The 16,583-nt window shown below is 41.7% G+C and overlaps 1 protein-coding gene across 8 annotated transcripts in view; it reads right to left on the minus strand.

The window, feature by feature from the left end:
• Nucleotides 1-260: 260 nt before the first annotated feature.
• The window catches only part of Myb (MYB proto-oncogene, transcription factor), a 36,591-nt gene continuing 20,268 nt past the window's right edge, over nucleotides 261-16,583 (minus strand). For 5 of the 8 annotated variants that reach the window (XM_021173842.1, XM_021173840.1, XM_021173837.1 and 2 more), the window contains 3 exons: nucleotides 16,351-16,461; nucleotides 14,915-15,022; nucleotides 551-1,613 (listed from right to left, as the gene is read on the minus strand). In XM_021173842.1, coding sequence (XP_021029501.1) covers nucleotides 1,497-1,613; nucleotides 14,915-15,022; nucleotides 16,351-16,461 — 336 coding nt within the window. In that variant the 3' untranslated portion in view covers nucleotides 551-1,496. Of the gene's footprint in view, nucleotides 1,614-14,914; nucleotides 15,023-16,350; nucleotides 16,462-16,583 lie in introns of all 8 variants that reach the window. The other 3 variants (XM_021173836.1, XM_021173839.1, XM_021173843.1) reach the window with 3 other exon arrangements.

The following is a 16,583-nucleotide window of genomic DNA, read 5'->3' on the forward strand; positions in this document are numbered from 1 at the left end:
TACTTCTAGAGTGCATTGTTTCAATGAAAGAGCTTCAGCGCCCTTGTTTGACACAGGCTGGAAGAGCCCTCCAACTGTCGTTGTGACGGTTCTGTGGACTCACCTTGGTTTGTCTTTTCATTCCCTGAAGTGGTGATGACTCTCCATGTAAAAAGTTAGATGGCAAGCACATTTTTTTTGAAAGAAAAGATTATTTTGAGTTTGTCTCATCTCCTCGAATATGCAACCATCACCCCAAATCACAGAATCGAGAGACATCAGGAAGTATGTAAAATAAGAGGATAGCTTTATTTTGCTACAAAGGCAGTAAATACACTGTCATTTCAGAATTCAAGGCCAGCATTCTTGCAAATGCTCTCAAGGCAGAAACCGGCTGTTTACTTCTAAATTTGTCTTCCCTGAAGTCCAGGAACCACGAGGCAGTTCTGGCTCTGTACACTTAGAAACCTACAGGGAAGTTCTTCCAAGTCAGAAAAATGCCCAAATGGATGAACATTCAGGCTGAACTCAAAACAAAACATATGACATAAACAACACAAATCTCCCAAAAAAAGAAAAAGAAGTGCAATGCTTTTATAAACCGACAATAACAACAACAAAAAATCCTAAAAAACAAAAATGTACAACAAATGCAAAAATTCTCCCAAATAAGTTTTCCAATTACAAAAGGAAAAGGGACATACATATAAAAATAAAAAGTCTGGAATACTAGTGCATAGTCCGTTATCTAACACCGAGTCTCTTTCTCTTTTTTCCACCTAAGCTCTATTGCCCCCCGACACTAGCTAGCAGCATGACTACAGGCTAAAACCATAGCAGCGAACACATTTCTCCATTTGGCATTTACAAAATTAAATTACTGAATAAAAATATAATTTTTAATAAAACTATTTCATACAGTAATAACTTTTCAAGCAAGCTGACAACAAAATTCTCCTCATGAAATGGTTTAATACAATAAAGATATTTCCAAGATTATTAGCCACAAATGAGCTCTTAGAGGTTGCATTACATATTACTTGGGGTTCAGCTAACATTCATAATAATGCTTCTCCTGGTTTTTAAAAATATCTCCGTGTATGTTTAGTGACTGAGATACATGGAATACTGGGATATTTCTTTGCGTAAATTTTTTTTTTTTTTAAATTCACCACAGTCAAAAATACTGATCTGTTGTATCCTCTAAAATACAAATAAATCATTTTATTTTTTTAAAAAAATCTGATTATGATATTAACAAATGGTCACAATTCATTACCTAATAATTTAGGTAAGACTGTTATTCATTATTATTATTTTTTTAAAAAATCCTTTTTAGTTGTGTGAAATCAAGTGAGATCTCAAGCAACTAAAATGCACTTGGTGCTGCTCTCAACTGTTGTACCACAACAAAAACAGGCTCTTCTCTCAGCCATGGAGCGCTCCACGCCGAGGAACGATCTGTCGAAAGTCAACTTTAAGTGTTCTGAAAACTATAATGCTTTTCTGGAAATGTCTCACATGACCAGAGTTCGAGCTGAGAACGCGTTCACGTATTTCCGAGCCGGACCGGAGGCAGTCATCTGGTCCTCTGTCTTCCCACAGGATGCTGGTTCCCAGGCACCACTGCATGGCTAATGAGGGAGGAGAAGGAGATATTAGGGTCAGGCCAGGAGGCACAGGCTTCCCCACCCCAGCAGGGCAGCCAGGCGGGAAGCAGAACTTTCGTAAGATGTAACATCTTGTTCTTGGAATGCCTTCTGCCTCGCAGGCAGTTTTCCAAGGTTGGAGACAGAATCTGGGCATCACTCTACAGATACCCGAGGCAGATAGATCCTAGGCCTTTACTCACTCCATGGACTTGATGAGCCCTTGAGCCAAGAAGCTTAATTTCTGTAATGTACCAGTACCTGATAAAACCCACACAATTCATACAAATATCTAAAGTACATACATCTATTTGCATACATGTACATTTCAAAGTTAACTTTATTAGAATGTCTATCAGCACAGCTTCCTTCTGCGGTGTTGAAGGTTAAACCCAGAGCCTCACACACTTTCTAGGCAAATGCTCTACCATTAAATACAACCCAAACTCCTAGATTAGCTTAACCTTTTCCTCTCCTTTTAGACAGAGCCTTATGTATCTCAGACTGGTCTTGAACTCACTGTGTAGTTGAGCTGACTTTGAACTTCTAATGTCCTGCCTCAACTCCCCAAGTGCTGGGTCAGGGTTTAATGTGTGGCAGAGAAGTCTGCGGAGTGAGCTACGTCTCCAGCCCCACTTTAGCGTAGTTTTAAGGGATACATTGGAAATCACAAGATATAAGTAATGAAGAGCAACATACAGATACCCAGGACAGTACTGGGTCTTATGCATACACAGTCACATGTACATAGTGCAGACACACCACGAGGAAAGGTTCAGACAAACCGTAGGTAGCTGGACAAGTACATGAAGGGGCGAGGTTTAGAGAGAACTTGCCCAAGTGAGGCTATGGTGTACATACAACAGCTTGAACGCTGTTCTGCCCACTGTATCTCCTGGTTCCTGCTGTTTCTCCATGTCTACTCAAACTGGAATATGTACAGTTTCTGTCCCACTTAATTCTCAGGATGGTTTACAGCGTTCATAGCACAAATACAACAGTGATTCTAAAGTAGAGAAGTAGGACTGGAGAGATGGCTCAGTGGTTAAGAGTGCTGATTGGCTGCTCTTCCAGAGGACCCAGGTTCAATTCCCAGCACCCACATGACAATTCAAAACTGTCTGTCACTCTAGTTCCAGGAGATCTGACGCCTTCACACAGAAAATACATGCAGGCAAAACACCAATGCCCATAAAGTAGATAAATAATTTTTTAAAGAACAAAAAGCAAGAACACTAGGAAGTGAATGTTGAGACTTAGTGAATTGAAGGCCAACGTGGGCTACATAGCTATGCTTGGTCTCCAACATCGAAGCTTTTGCTCTCCAGAACCTCAAGCGTCTTTTGAGAGATAAAACACACATGTGCTTTTATACCCTGCAAACCCCCCCCCCCCCGGTGCGTGGTGGTTTGCAGTGCCACACGCAAGTGAACAGGACATAGGATGCTGAGAACGCAGCCGGAGGGAAAGGATAGTGAGGGTGGGGAGTTGCGTTTTGAACAGTGTTGGTGAGAAAGACTATGGAGAAACAAAGGATGTAGGCGTTGCAAGGCATCATGGAACGGCCCTTACACTGCACCGTTGTGATCCCGTCACACTTAAACTCTCACACAGAACACCCATGGTGTGGCCACCCCTGTAGCACCCCATGTAGGTCACATAGCAGGAAGTTAACATAGAAGACAGTACATGAGCAACACACTCAAGATTAGATCACTAAGGAACGAGGGAACAGTGATCTGAATGAGGTGGGATTCGGCAGCCCATACCTCTAAGACCTCTTATCAGGAACGCAGCAGGGAAGTGAATAGGAAATTCAGGGGTTTATCTCCAGGACCTTCCAGTACAGACAGAACCATGGGGGTGGGGTGGGGTGGGGCGAGTGGGTGGTGTGGAGTGAGAAGAGGCATGCTTGTTGGTGAGTAACTATGACAACCTTGAAGGAACACGGCTGGAGATGGTGCTGAGGTCCTGATCTCCCCGCCACCCCCCTCAGTGACTACACCAAAGTTCCAGTGACTTTCAGTTTGCAGCACGCTGTGTTCCGATTTCCCTGAGTCATAGCCTCTTAGCTTGCCTGGCTGCCTCTCAAACACAGTCAAGTGCACAATCAGGTGCAGCTTGACGTACTCCATCGCCACTGGATCGTCCTACAGAATTTCAAGGGACAGCATGTCACAGACGTGCTACAACCAAGATGGCAGCCATCCCAGGTTGACTTCTAACACAAAGTCACATTTGATATTTGTCCTAACAATAAGCTTAGTTACAGCATCCTTTGAAATGGTTCTAAACCAGCTGTTCTCAACTTGTGGATTGCAACTCCTGTGAGGGTGTGGGGGAGGGTTGAAGGAGTCACCTAAGACCATGGGAAAACACAGATTCAGCCTTTACACATTCAAAACAGTAGTAGTATTAAAGGGTTGCAGATTAGGAAGGCTGAAAAGTGCTGTAAAATGAGTATTTCCCTGGATCCAAATGCACAGACCGAACACACATGGCTCTGCACAGGGTTTCAGTCCGCCCAGCGCCTCTGCTTTAGTGTTACTGCCTGCTAACTTGCTGGAGCGAAGGTTTTCCAGTGCAGCACAGAAATCAAACAGACACACTCTATCACCTAAACTAATATAATTTAATTGTTCAGTCTTGAATTACTGAGTTAGGGCCTGTAATCCTTGCAGCAAAATATGACATATAATAATGAGCAGTTAAGAGACAACAAGTCAGAGCCAGGTGTGGTGGCGCACACCTTTAATCCCAGCACTTGAGAGGCAGAGGCAGGCGGATTTCTGAGTTCGAGGCCAGCCTGGTCTACAGAGTGAGTTCCAGGACAGCCAGGGCTACACAGAGAAACCCTGTCTCGAAAAACCAAACCAAAACAAAACAAAAAAAAAATGAGACAACGAATCAATATGGTGTATCCCCTACAGAGAAGCATATGCAGTGCTTAGAAACACTGAGTGAGGAGGCTACTGCAGGTTTCAGGCTGGGGGAGGAGAGACTACAACCAAAAACATGTATCTTCAAAAAAATGGAGGAGGAAGAATGAAGGAAAAAACATATAGAAACAAAAAAAGCTTATTTCTATTTTTTTCTAAGAGCTTTCCCTACTAAAAGAAGAAAATTTCTACTTGGCCTGATTTAATACAGAATAAAATTCCTGTATGCAAATTAAGTTTCTTAAGCTTCCACAACAATATAAGTTATGTTTGCTCCTGCTGATGGCCACACACTGAGCCGTCCTTTGCAGTATGGTATGTTAGATGACTCTCAACTGTCCATGCCTGTTCAGAGAATCACATCAACTTATCAATTTGAAAAGAGTTGTGACTTTGATAAATCTCCAGGTTGAGCATCCCTGGATTGATATTTTGTCTTTCCTCCAGGACTAGATATTTAAGATAGAATCAATATATAAAGAATGTACTATATAGTTTTCATGAGTCCTTTGTGGGGACTTTTCAAATAATCAGGTTCTCCTACAAAAGAGAATGTCTAAAGATCAAATTCAAAATAATGAAAATACCGACTCCTCAGCACATGTGGTAAGCCGGAGCCTAGTGCTAGGTCAGAGTCTCAGAGCCTAGGGCTAGGGAAAGGTCAGAACACCCGGTTCTTGGTGTGCACATGATAGTGTGCAGTTAGTTAGGGTGTGTGGAATCACTGTGGGCAGAAAGGCAGCTCGCATGAGCTAAGCAGCTTTGTGAGCTAGGAGAGCACACAGTAGGTACATCACAGAGAATGTAATAAACTGAACAGAACACATACCAATGGCGAGAATGGAGAGCAAGGTCAGGTAGTCGGGCACTATGGTTCAAAGGAAGAACTGTTCAAGCGAGGGAGATGGTCCGGGGAGTAAAGGGTTTACTCTTCAGTGAAGAAGAACCTGGCTGGATTTCCAGAAACTGTGTTTTTTAAAAGGGGGGCGGGATTGGCACGGTAAGTGTGCATTTGGAATCCTAGCACTAAGAAGGCAGGGGCAGGTGGATCTCTAGGGCTCACTAGCCAGCCAGCCTAGCCTGCTTAAGTATTTGATGAGTTTCAGGGAGTGTCTCAAAAGAGATGGTAGGGTGGGATGGACAGAATCTGAGGAACAATATCCAAGGTTGTCCTCTGTCTGCAACATACCACCTGTGTGCTTCTCCCAAACACATACACAGAAAGGGGGAGGGAGGGAGGGAGGGAGGGAGGGAGGGAGAAGGAAAGAGGAAAAGAAGAGAAAGGAAAGGAAAGGAAAGGAAAGGAAAGGAAAGGAAAGGAAAGGAAAGGAAAGGAAAGGAAAGGAAAGGAAAGGAAAGGAAAAAGACAGTCAAGGCCAGCTTCCTTTTTTCCTTAGGATCTTGAACTGGGGACCCCACAGCAACTTCTCAAGAACATGATAGCTGTGACAAACCAGGATTAGGTGTCTTTCTGTTAAGGACTATTTTTGAATGCTGTCACCTCAATTTCTGTGTGTTTCTGTTTTCAACTCCTGAATTTCTGTTTACTTTAAGAGAGCTGTTAGGCGCAGCAACTTCTGCATGTGAATTCTTGCTGCTTCCAAACCCAGTGTTCTGTAGATGTCAGCCTGTCTGAATTCATTTAAATGTTAATAAAATCCTACCCTACATCCTCCTGTGGCGGCCAGGAGAGTCACCTGGCCTATCCTGTAATGCATCTTTCATTGCCGCTGGGCAGAAGTGAACTATAAACAGTCTGTCAAAACTTTAACTGGGATATCCTGTTAAAGCACTTTGGAAAAAAAAAAACCCAGACCCTTTGCAAAAGCCCAATAAATGAAAGGAGACGAGACCATGCCCACAGGTGGTTTTCTGACAGAACTAGATTATTGCAACATTTCCCGTGGGCTCCCCTCATGCTGAATAACTGTATTATTACATTCATAAAGCCACACAGTATCTGCTGAGGTCAAGGCGCCTGGGAAATTCTATTTTACAATGTGAAGATGTAATAAGACAGCTAGATGAATCTAATATATATTTTTATTATTTATTTAATATTTTATTATTATAACATATAATTTCTATCTTATTGATATTTATATTACTTTTTAAAAAAACTAATATACATGGATAGATAGTGTCTAAGGGATCCAGAGTAAGAATTCTCCGATTCTATTTAATAAATCCAAACAAAAATACTACTCATCTTAGCCTTAACGAGATTCTGGAAGTCAGAATTCCTTCCCCAGGGACATCTGCGGAAAATGGCACTCAGAAAGGACACCACAGAAAGTCTTCATTGTATCAAGAGGTTGCTACAGTGAGATCAATGGGTAGCAAACATCCTCACTAGTAAATACCTGTGGCAGCACAATGAAAGACTTACAACTTCAGGGTTCCTAACTGAAGGGATGGACAATGTAGGTGGTGGCGGGATGCCCTCTACCCATTAGTGCAGGATGCCCCCTACCCACTAGTGCAGGATGCCCCTTACTCATTAGTGCAGGATGCCCCCTACCCACTAGTGCAGGATGCCCCTTACTCATTAGTGCAGGATGCCCCCTACCCACTAGTGCAGGATGCCCCCTACCCATTAGTGCCTCTGTGTCCAGGCTGAATTAACAATGGGTAGAGCACAGGGATCTTTCGCAGATATGGGCTTTTATCCAGATGTCTCTAGAAGTTTCCATTCTAACATGTTTATAGACACCTCAATAACTTACATTCTATAGCTTGGGATACCCAAGTTTTTGGAAGAACAGCTCCTTCCTCGGACATCCCCTAGTGCTTGCTTATCAGTTAGTCAGACAACTGTCAAATCTCTCTGAAGCAATTTACCTTTTCTGACCTCCCCAAGGCAGCTTCTATCTCCATGTTTGTTTTAAATATCATCAAACAAAGTGTATGAAGAGTTATTGTCTTGGAACAACTTGGGCAGGGCAGACCGACTCAGCTCATCAGAGACATTCCATCCCAGAGATACACACAGAAAGCTTACTTAATTTATATCACTAATTGAATGCTGGTCACTGAAACACTTCTGAGAGTGACATGGGTGAGAAAAATAGTGACCAGAGAGAATAGCAACAATTGGGAAGACACCTGAGGTTAAACCCGGCAGCACAGTAGACAGACAGACACTCAGAATACACTTTGTGTCTGCGGCTATCTTCCTGCTACCCACACAACAGCAGGAAAGAAAAGAAACCCAGGCCGCCCGTCACCTGCTTCATCTCCACTGTATTAGGAGTCCTGACTACCTGACCTGGTCAGCTATTTCTTTTAGTGACCCACTGACCTGGTTCTGCAAGGTGGAATAGGAATTGTAGAAGTAATTACCATAATACAAGAAGTCCTGGCAATAGGGAGACCTACTTACTTGCTCTTTAACTACTGTATTAAGATTTTAAAGCTATATTTAGATTTTTTCATTTTATAACCTATAATGAAACATAAGACTATGTTTAAAGTTACTATGTAGTTACAGATGAACTCCTGATCTTCCAGAGCACTGGGATTATAGATTTACATTACTACACCTGGTGCTGGATTAAACCCAGGGCTTCATGCATGCTGGGCTAGCACTCTGCCAGCTCAGCTGCATTTCTTTGACAGGACAGAGGCTGTATGCAGTTTTTCTCTGATAATAAATATCATGGGAGCAGGCTGGCTTATGTGCTGCCATCTTGGAACCATCCAATCCATTTGATCTTTACAGCAATCTTAAGAGACCAGGGGAGGACACACCATGGTCCTTAATCTGTAGACAAGAGTAACTTAATTCATTTCATTTGCTCTATTTAATTAATTCAAGTCATCCAAATAGGATCCAAAGGAGCCCAGAGCAGAGCCCAGGCTCTGATGCCCATGTGAGAACTCATGTCACTTCGGAGCAACATCAGTCACAAGGAAAGGGTGTTGTTGGAAAAGTATGAACACTTACAGACGAGTGAAATGCAGACAAGTACCAGCTGAAATACACAGAACAAGAGGAGGAAAGAGAGTCGCAATTTCTGCTAACAGTCCTGTAAAATTCTGGAACTTCTGAGAGTGGGCTGAAGTATTAAAGACTGAAGAAATGTATTCAAACTCATTGTTATTTTTTCTTTTTTTTAAAGAGTAAGGCTCTGACAAACCTAGTCAGGAAATTAAAATTTAAGGCTGTCATTCTGTGGTTACAAAACAATCCAGAGGAGAGTGCATGAGTAAAGAATGCATATAAACACAGCGCTTGCACTCATGTTTCAAACAGGAATAAAAGGGAATTATAACGTAAAAGAAAATGAAGCTCAGGCGGCTAAGAGCAAGAACATGGGTTTGAATCTGGCAGTAGAAATGTTTATTAGCATAAAGCATGTTTCTCACCCTGTAAAGGAAACTGAGAGCACGCAGGAAAACAGGCAAATCCTCCCCCAGCTTTCTCTGGGTGTCTACCTCAGCTGTCAGGGTAAACAGAGGTGGGACACAGGCCTCTCACAGTAACTCTGACATCCCTGCTTCATTCTGGGATGAATGCTCTCTCCACTTCTCCATTTGTGATCACTGCATATACGTCTAGACTCTAGCCTGCACCCTACTGCACCTGGGAAATAAGCTAGGTACTGATAAAGACACAATGAAAAAGTCTCACAGAGACTGAGCCACTCGAGAGGCACAGATACCAAACGTGTCTCAAACTACGAGTGATTTTGCTTTACAGTTGAAAGTTACAGAACGATGTTTAAAAGATAGAGAAAGAAACCCAACAATTATGTTTAAGCAGCTTCAACAAATTCCTTCTGAAAACAGGGTAAGAAACCAATGCCACATGATTGTACACAGTAGCTCAAAGCCCTCTTATACTTCTGATTAACCAAACGAGTAAAATAGACAAGTTTCCTTTGGTTAATAGAGAAAATTAAATTAAATACATTCTGGGAATAGAATATTAAGGAATGATTGTTAATAACGTATGATAATGGTGTGGCATTCTAGAGGAGAATGTCTATTTTTAGACTCTGGAAATACATTTGAATAAGATGTTATGCTGTCTGAGCCTACATTAAATGGTTCACAAGAAGTAGACAAATATGGCAAACTATTTATTAACAGCTGCTGAGATCATTATAGTTTCTATATTTCTGTGTGTTTGAATTGTATAATAAAATATAATACTTCTAGTTTCTTGTATTTCACTTTTTCTCCCTCTCTCCTTTTCCCTCCCTTCGTGTCCCTCCCTCCCTCCTTCTCTCCCTCCCTCCCTCTCTTAGTCAGTGGTTCTGGGCTGGAGCCAGGGCCTTCCACATACTCAGCAGTTGCTATATCATCATCTATACCTCCATCCCAGCTCCCTTAAGATGTCAGATGTTTTACATCTATGCATGTTTATTCAATTATAGTATACTCTCTAGAAACACAAGTATAACACACTCAGTACATGGACACTGGCATGATAATAACTGGTCTGTCAAAAGAGCTGTTGTTATGATCAAGCATGTGACTATTAAAACTGGTTTTAATTACATTTGCAATTTATTACACTAGAAAAGTGGCAAATATTTTATATTTTATAAAACAGTCAACTTGTAAAATATTTGGGGAATAGTGCTTTGTTGTTTCAGATAAAAGCTAGGCACAGTGAATTTCAATTTGCAATCCCAACGCTCAGAAGGCCGAGGCAGAAGGATCGTCCCAAATTTGGGGATAGCTTGGGCTACACAATATAGTAAGACCTCATTTCAAGAAAATAAAACCAAAATAATGAAAATCTATGCAGTGTCAAGAATATCCAAATGGTTTGGCTAAAGATCCATTGAAAATTTAATTTATCTTAAAAGTTCAAATGAGAAAAGTTTTAGATTCTATGAAATGTTCTTTATTCAGTGAGAAGGCTGATAGTGACCAGCAACTTGACGAAATAGAATCTCTTCCAGGGGCAAGCCTTTGGGAGTATCTGTGAGGGATTATCTTGACTAGTTAATTGAACAGGGACTACATACTCTAAACACTGCAGTGCTGTTCTCTGCACTGGGGTCCTGGATTGCATAAAAAGGGGGAAGCAAACTGAACAGTAGTGTCGATTGCTCTGTGCTTCCTGCCTGGGGGAGATGTGACCGCTGCCTGCCTCCCTCAAGCTCCTGCCGCCATGATGGCTGGCACCCTCCAACGACGTACAAACCAACACAAGCCCTTCCTTCCTTAATTTGCTTTTGTCAGATATTTATTTCACAGTAAAAGGGAAAGAAAGTATCCAAGTTAGACTATTTAATAAATGAACAGTATGCTCACCAATACCACATATGGAAGATCTGCCTAACCAGATCCAATTGAATTATTGGTGGAAACACTAGAAATGGCATTGTGTTTCAACAAACAAAGCTCCCAGTACAGGAAAAAACAGTGGAGCTCCCTGTGCACCAGCCTCAGCATTTTGTAGTGCAGTTACCTGGGGCAAATGCAGTCAGACGATGCAGAAATAAACAACTCATAGGATTAGAATGCTTTATATTACAGTTTATTATCATACTTCTGTATCTCATTACTAATCCATCACTGCCTAATCTATAGATTAGACTTTATGCTAGGTATGTAAAAGCATCAGATATGTAATGTTTGATATCAGCCACAATTCAGGTACCACTGTGGGGAGGGGAAAAAAAAAACTATACCCTCACAGGTAAGGAAGACTATAGCAAAATGGTGCTGGATTGAGACAAGATCATTAGGGATGTGTTAAAATATTTAGAATCACTTGATTCATCCTTTAATACCCATCATAAAAGTCTGAAACACTTTTGAAATCACATGTGAGTCTATGACCTCAGAGACTAGATGCCCATGTTGGTAAAGTCCCAGACTAGCTTTCAAAATGTTAATAGCATTAACAATTCTGAGTTAGGGAGCTGGCGAGCTGGCTCAGTGCTGCAGAAGCCTGGTTACCTGAGTTTGGATCCCATGAACTCACATGAAAGCCAGAGGCAGTAATACAGACGTCTGCCATTCCTGTGTGCACACATTGGGGTGGGGACTCACCAGTTCCCAGATGTTCACATGCCAGCCAGCATGGCTTACATAGTGGCAAAGAGACCCTGCCTCAAAGACAGGAAGGCAAGGATTGACCCTTTCAGCTAGACAACCTACTTTTTATTAAGTTTTATGTCTAGCCCATGTTCAGCTCTGAATAGTTAGGCCTAAACCACTGCATGGTAAAGCTGGAAACTGATAGAATTCCATTTTAGGTGCACAGTCATGAGTTTTCAATATATGAAATGATTACTGTCACCAAATACACTCACACATTTACTCTGAAGTTCTGAATGTTCTTTCTTTCTTCCTTTACCTCTCTTCCTTCCTTTCTCTTCTTATTTTTAAAGACATGTTCTCATTATGTAGCTGTGCTGGTATAGAACTCTATGTACACCAGGCTGGCCTCAAACCCAGAAATCTGACTGTCTCTGCTTCCAAAATGCTGAGATTAAAAGACATGCAACCTCATGTCAGGCTACACTTTATATTTCATTAAACAGGCTGAATATTTAGGCTAGGTTATAAAATATGCATGAAACTTATGTAGCTTAACATACAAACAGCATTAGTCAAATTCTTTGGAAACCAAGGGGCCAAAGAAAAAAGCAAGGTGTTTCCTCTGCACCAAGGATCAGCTCTGTATTAAATAGCTATCTTTGCTCTGACATCCTTTTAATCTCCTTCCTGAATCCCACTAGGCCTGGGTGACGTGTGATTTCTTCTTTACCTTCCATATCTTTGAGGTATTCTGAGTTCTCTCTACATAGGGTGAGAGAAGACTGACTGCCCTAAGAACTGACTTGGTGTATTGGTCTTCCTCTTCCAAACTCCTGCCCACCCATCTTTCATCAGAGCAGTTCATGTACCTGAGGAAAGCTACAGGGACCCAATCCAACTGAGTTAAGAAATAACCATGCCTACAATTCATCCAGTTGTCCTAAAAGGTGACAGCAAATACCAAGTTGACTTCTCCATGTCTTGTGACTGAAGCATGTGGTGCCTTCAGCAACAGAGTCTTAATACCATGAGCAATGGCAGTAGCCTGTATTGTTTCAGGGTTCCTAGGACACCTCTGACCAACAACTAGTGGAGAGGTACCCTACACCTAGCACTGGGCTTTTTATTCTATAGCTTCTAAAATAAGCATACTCCCCTTTGTAGGATAAATTAAGTGATACATTATTATACAGTTTATAAAATAGTGGGATTCCAAGTGGCTTTTCCAAATATTCTCAGTGTTAGTTGTCTGTCTCCTAACCCATCCTCTAGTCTATCCTTTCATCCCCCACACTTAAGCCTCCCTTCCATTATTCCCCATTTTTTCCTCTTTGTTTAACCATTCCCCTCCTTAAGATCTTTCTTCCCTTTCCCCACCAATGAACCCTTTCCAGATTCCTCGATTATACCAACCATCCAAATTAAACACACAAATACAAAGATGCAGCAATAAAATCTACATGGTATGTGTGCCTCTCTGGATTAGTACTGACCAGGAAGATTCCTCCATCCTTGCTAGTTTTCACAATACCAGAAGACATCATGCAGGCTGCTGACAGGGCAGAGAGCTCCAATCAGTTTTACCCAGTTGTGAACACTCTGAACTTCAATAATGACCCCCGTGACAAGATATGCCCATGGCAGCAACAGTGGCACAAACGTCACAGAGGCAACCAACCGTTTTCTTCTTAAATTTAAGACTTGCTTCATAGGAGTTAGCATATGCCTGCAAATTTGGCCAAGAGCCCATGGCTAGGCAGTTCATAGGCCCCATATGTCAATCTACTGCTGTTACTTTGCTAAATGGGAACAATACTAATCTGTCCTCTAAATTCCTATCTCTTCACCTGTATATTAGTGAAGCTCTTAGACCTCATCAGATACTCTTCTTGGTTTGCTGGATGTTGGCTAAAGCAGAAACTCACCGCTGTAGTCAATAGGTTATCGAACATAGAGAACACGTGACTGAGAAGTCCTCAGCCACCATGTAATATCCATATCACAGCTCTCTCCAACACTTAGAAGAGGGATAGAAGGTTCTAAGGGTCAGAGACTGCGCAAGTATGAAGAAAAACAGTGTCTTCTGGGCATGACAGGACCACGGCATTCACAAACTCACAGAGACTGCACAAGACCAATCAACGATGGTGTGGGAGGGGTTCATAAACTCTTACCCTCAACTGCAGAGCTATGGACAGTTGGTGGCTTCTGGGGGAGGGTGAGTCAGTTTTCTTTAAGAGTGTGAGACTCCTGGCAGGCTGAGCTTACTAAAGTAAGTTGCTTCTAGTATTATGGGTAGCACAAATTAGGTCAGTAGGTTATTGAACAAAACAGCGACGAAGAAGACAAGAAGTAGGAGACCAGGGATGTCCGAGGAGTTAAGGAAAGGACTTGGGGATGAATATCATCAAAACACAATGCATGAAATCCTTGAAGAATTAACAAAGACATTTTAGATGATAACAAATAATACAAGGTTAGACTTTTAAGATTCTCACAACTTGGGGTAGACAGAATATCAGTGGCGGGACGGTCCTATAAACAGAGAGGCCAGCTCTCAAAGGCTACTACTATCTTTTACAGTGTCTTTAAACTTACAGCATCAAATAGTACTTCTTACTTCTAGCCAGGCTATCTCTCTTCTTGGTAGAGTTTCCCCCTGAGTAACAATGGGGAACAGAGGAGAGAGAATTGCAGCTGGCCGGGTGCTAGGCTATTTAATGTTGGGAACTGCTTCAACTAATTTGAGGGAACAAATTTGCATTCTTATTTACACTTGGCTCAGGATTAATTTGGAATTTGTTGTGTTTCATCAATACACATCTACCTCAGAGTTGCAAGGGAAATCTCTTTTGATATTAAAACTTGATGGCAGATGGTCCACCAACACTGAGGGCTGTCCTTTTGTTCTGAGAGTCAAAGGCATTGCATTATTTTCTAGCTAATTTCCCATTTTATTAGAAATTTAGTCTCTGAGGCCTTGATTGCTTAATGATAAAGCATACATAATAACATTCTGAAAAAAAACTACACAGATACATATTTTAAAGATTGTTTAAAAGCAGAAGGAGATACTGTCACAGCCTAGGGCAACACATGATCTCAGTCTCAGTTACAGTTAAAAAAAAATGTTTCACTTCATCATGTTTGGGGGCCCCGATTGAACAAGAATTTCCAGTGTCTCACATGATTAGTAACAAAACACCATAGGCTCACTTCTAGACATCAAGACATTGTCTTAAAGTATCATCCCTTTATGTATAAAACATTAAAAACAACGCAAAGTAATGGACTTTCAGTTAAAAAAAATATTAAGACACCAAATGTTAGACCAGTCATTACCTGCAAGGGAGCCACCAGGGGCCTGTTCTTAGGTGCGGTAAAGGCTTTGAGAACATTGTCCTCATCTTCTGATACAGGTGTCATTAACACAGAGCTCGTAAGAATATTCTAAAGGGAAAGGAATCATTTAAGTGAGGCAGGATGATACAAGAGAGCGAATACAGACCTAACTCTAGAGAGATGACTGTGAAATGCCACACATTAGCAAGTATCCACCAGAAATTCCCTTCTCTGGGAGCTGAAAGGAGCTAACCCTACACGGTAGGGCACCACTTAATTCTAAGCATGTGGCATGTACTAGCTATCTGCTAAATGAATTTACCAATCCATTCTTCTAAAACTAAGAGATGTGCTAATGAGTCATCTTATGTCGTATATATCGGCACAGAAGTGTTTGACATCTACAAATTTACAGCAACATCAACTACAAATGGTGAAAGCATGGTATTTATGAACTGACTTTCAAGGTTCTAATGCAGCAGCACTCAGTTAAGTATATAATATTGAGCAACCAAATCACTAAGTTACCCAACTTGCAGTTGCTTTAATGAAAGTGAAAATGTTACAATGTTATTTTGAGGACTACAGGAATTAATTCATCTAAAGTCCCTGAAATGGTAATTAACAGTTAACACACTGAGTAAGTATTCACAATTTTCACTAGCTCTGGTTTTCCATAAGATGTAGGAGACGCTATCCACAGACTGTTAGACTGTGACAACCAGAGCAAGGTGACAGAGCTTCCACTTTGCATCCGTGGATTCACAGGTCAAAACACTAAGACAGAGAAGTGCTATTAACACAACATTTATACAATGTGAGAGTTGAGTTAATCTAAAACTAATGTAAAGTATACAGGAGGACCCAATGGGTTATATGCAAATACCATGCCATTATAATTGTGAAACGTGGGGCTGGTGAGATGGCTCAGCAGGTAAGAGCACCCGATTGCTCTTCCAAAGGTCCTTAGTTCAAATCCCAGCAACCACATGGTGGCTCACAACCATCCTGAACAAGATCTGACTCCCTGTTCTGGTGTGTCTGAAGACAGCTACAGTGTACTTACATGTAATAAATAAATAAATCTTAAAAAAAAAAAATAATTGTGAAACGTGAGAATCTGGCCTGTGGGCCATTCTCCTGTGGCTGCGTAAGGACCCCTTGACTAGGCTCCTAGCATGCCAAATATTTGGTACACACCATGATTGACTCTATGCTAGATACCACATGGAACCACACAACACACTGCTTCACTAGGAGGAAACACAGCATTTAGAAGACAAATAATGCAAATGCAAAAAGAATCGTGTGGGTGTGAACACTTAGAAAGCAGGTGCTCTCAGAGTGAGTGCTGAAGGCCCAGGGTCCCACATGCCACACACGGGACTCTGTGGACACGTGATCACAGAAGAGTCAGCGTTCAGCCTGATACTTACTGGGGCATCTGCCACAGGAGACGCCTGCGCGAACAGCTGGGTGCTCAGGCTGTTCTCTGCCCAGTGGTTTGAGCAGAAGAAGTTTCCCGATTTCTCAGTTGGCGACTCCACCTAAAAGCAAACAGGAAGTGCTGTGTATGGAAGAAAGACTTTCTGGAGACCTTTACTCTCAGGTGTAAATTGCTTCCTAGTCTTGCAAACACAAAGTCGTCATGAAAGGAAGTTCACCCTCC

This window comes from Mus caroli, chromosome 10, assembly GCF_900094665.2.
Source record: "Mus caroli chromosome 10, CAROLI_EIJ_v1.1, whole genome shotgun sequence".
NCBI classification, from domain to species: domain Eukaryota; kingdom Metazoa; phylum Chordata; class Mammalia; order Rodentia; family Muridae; genus Mus; species Mus caroli.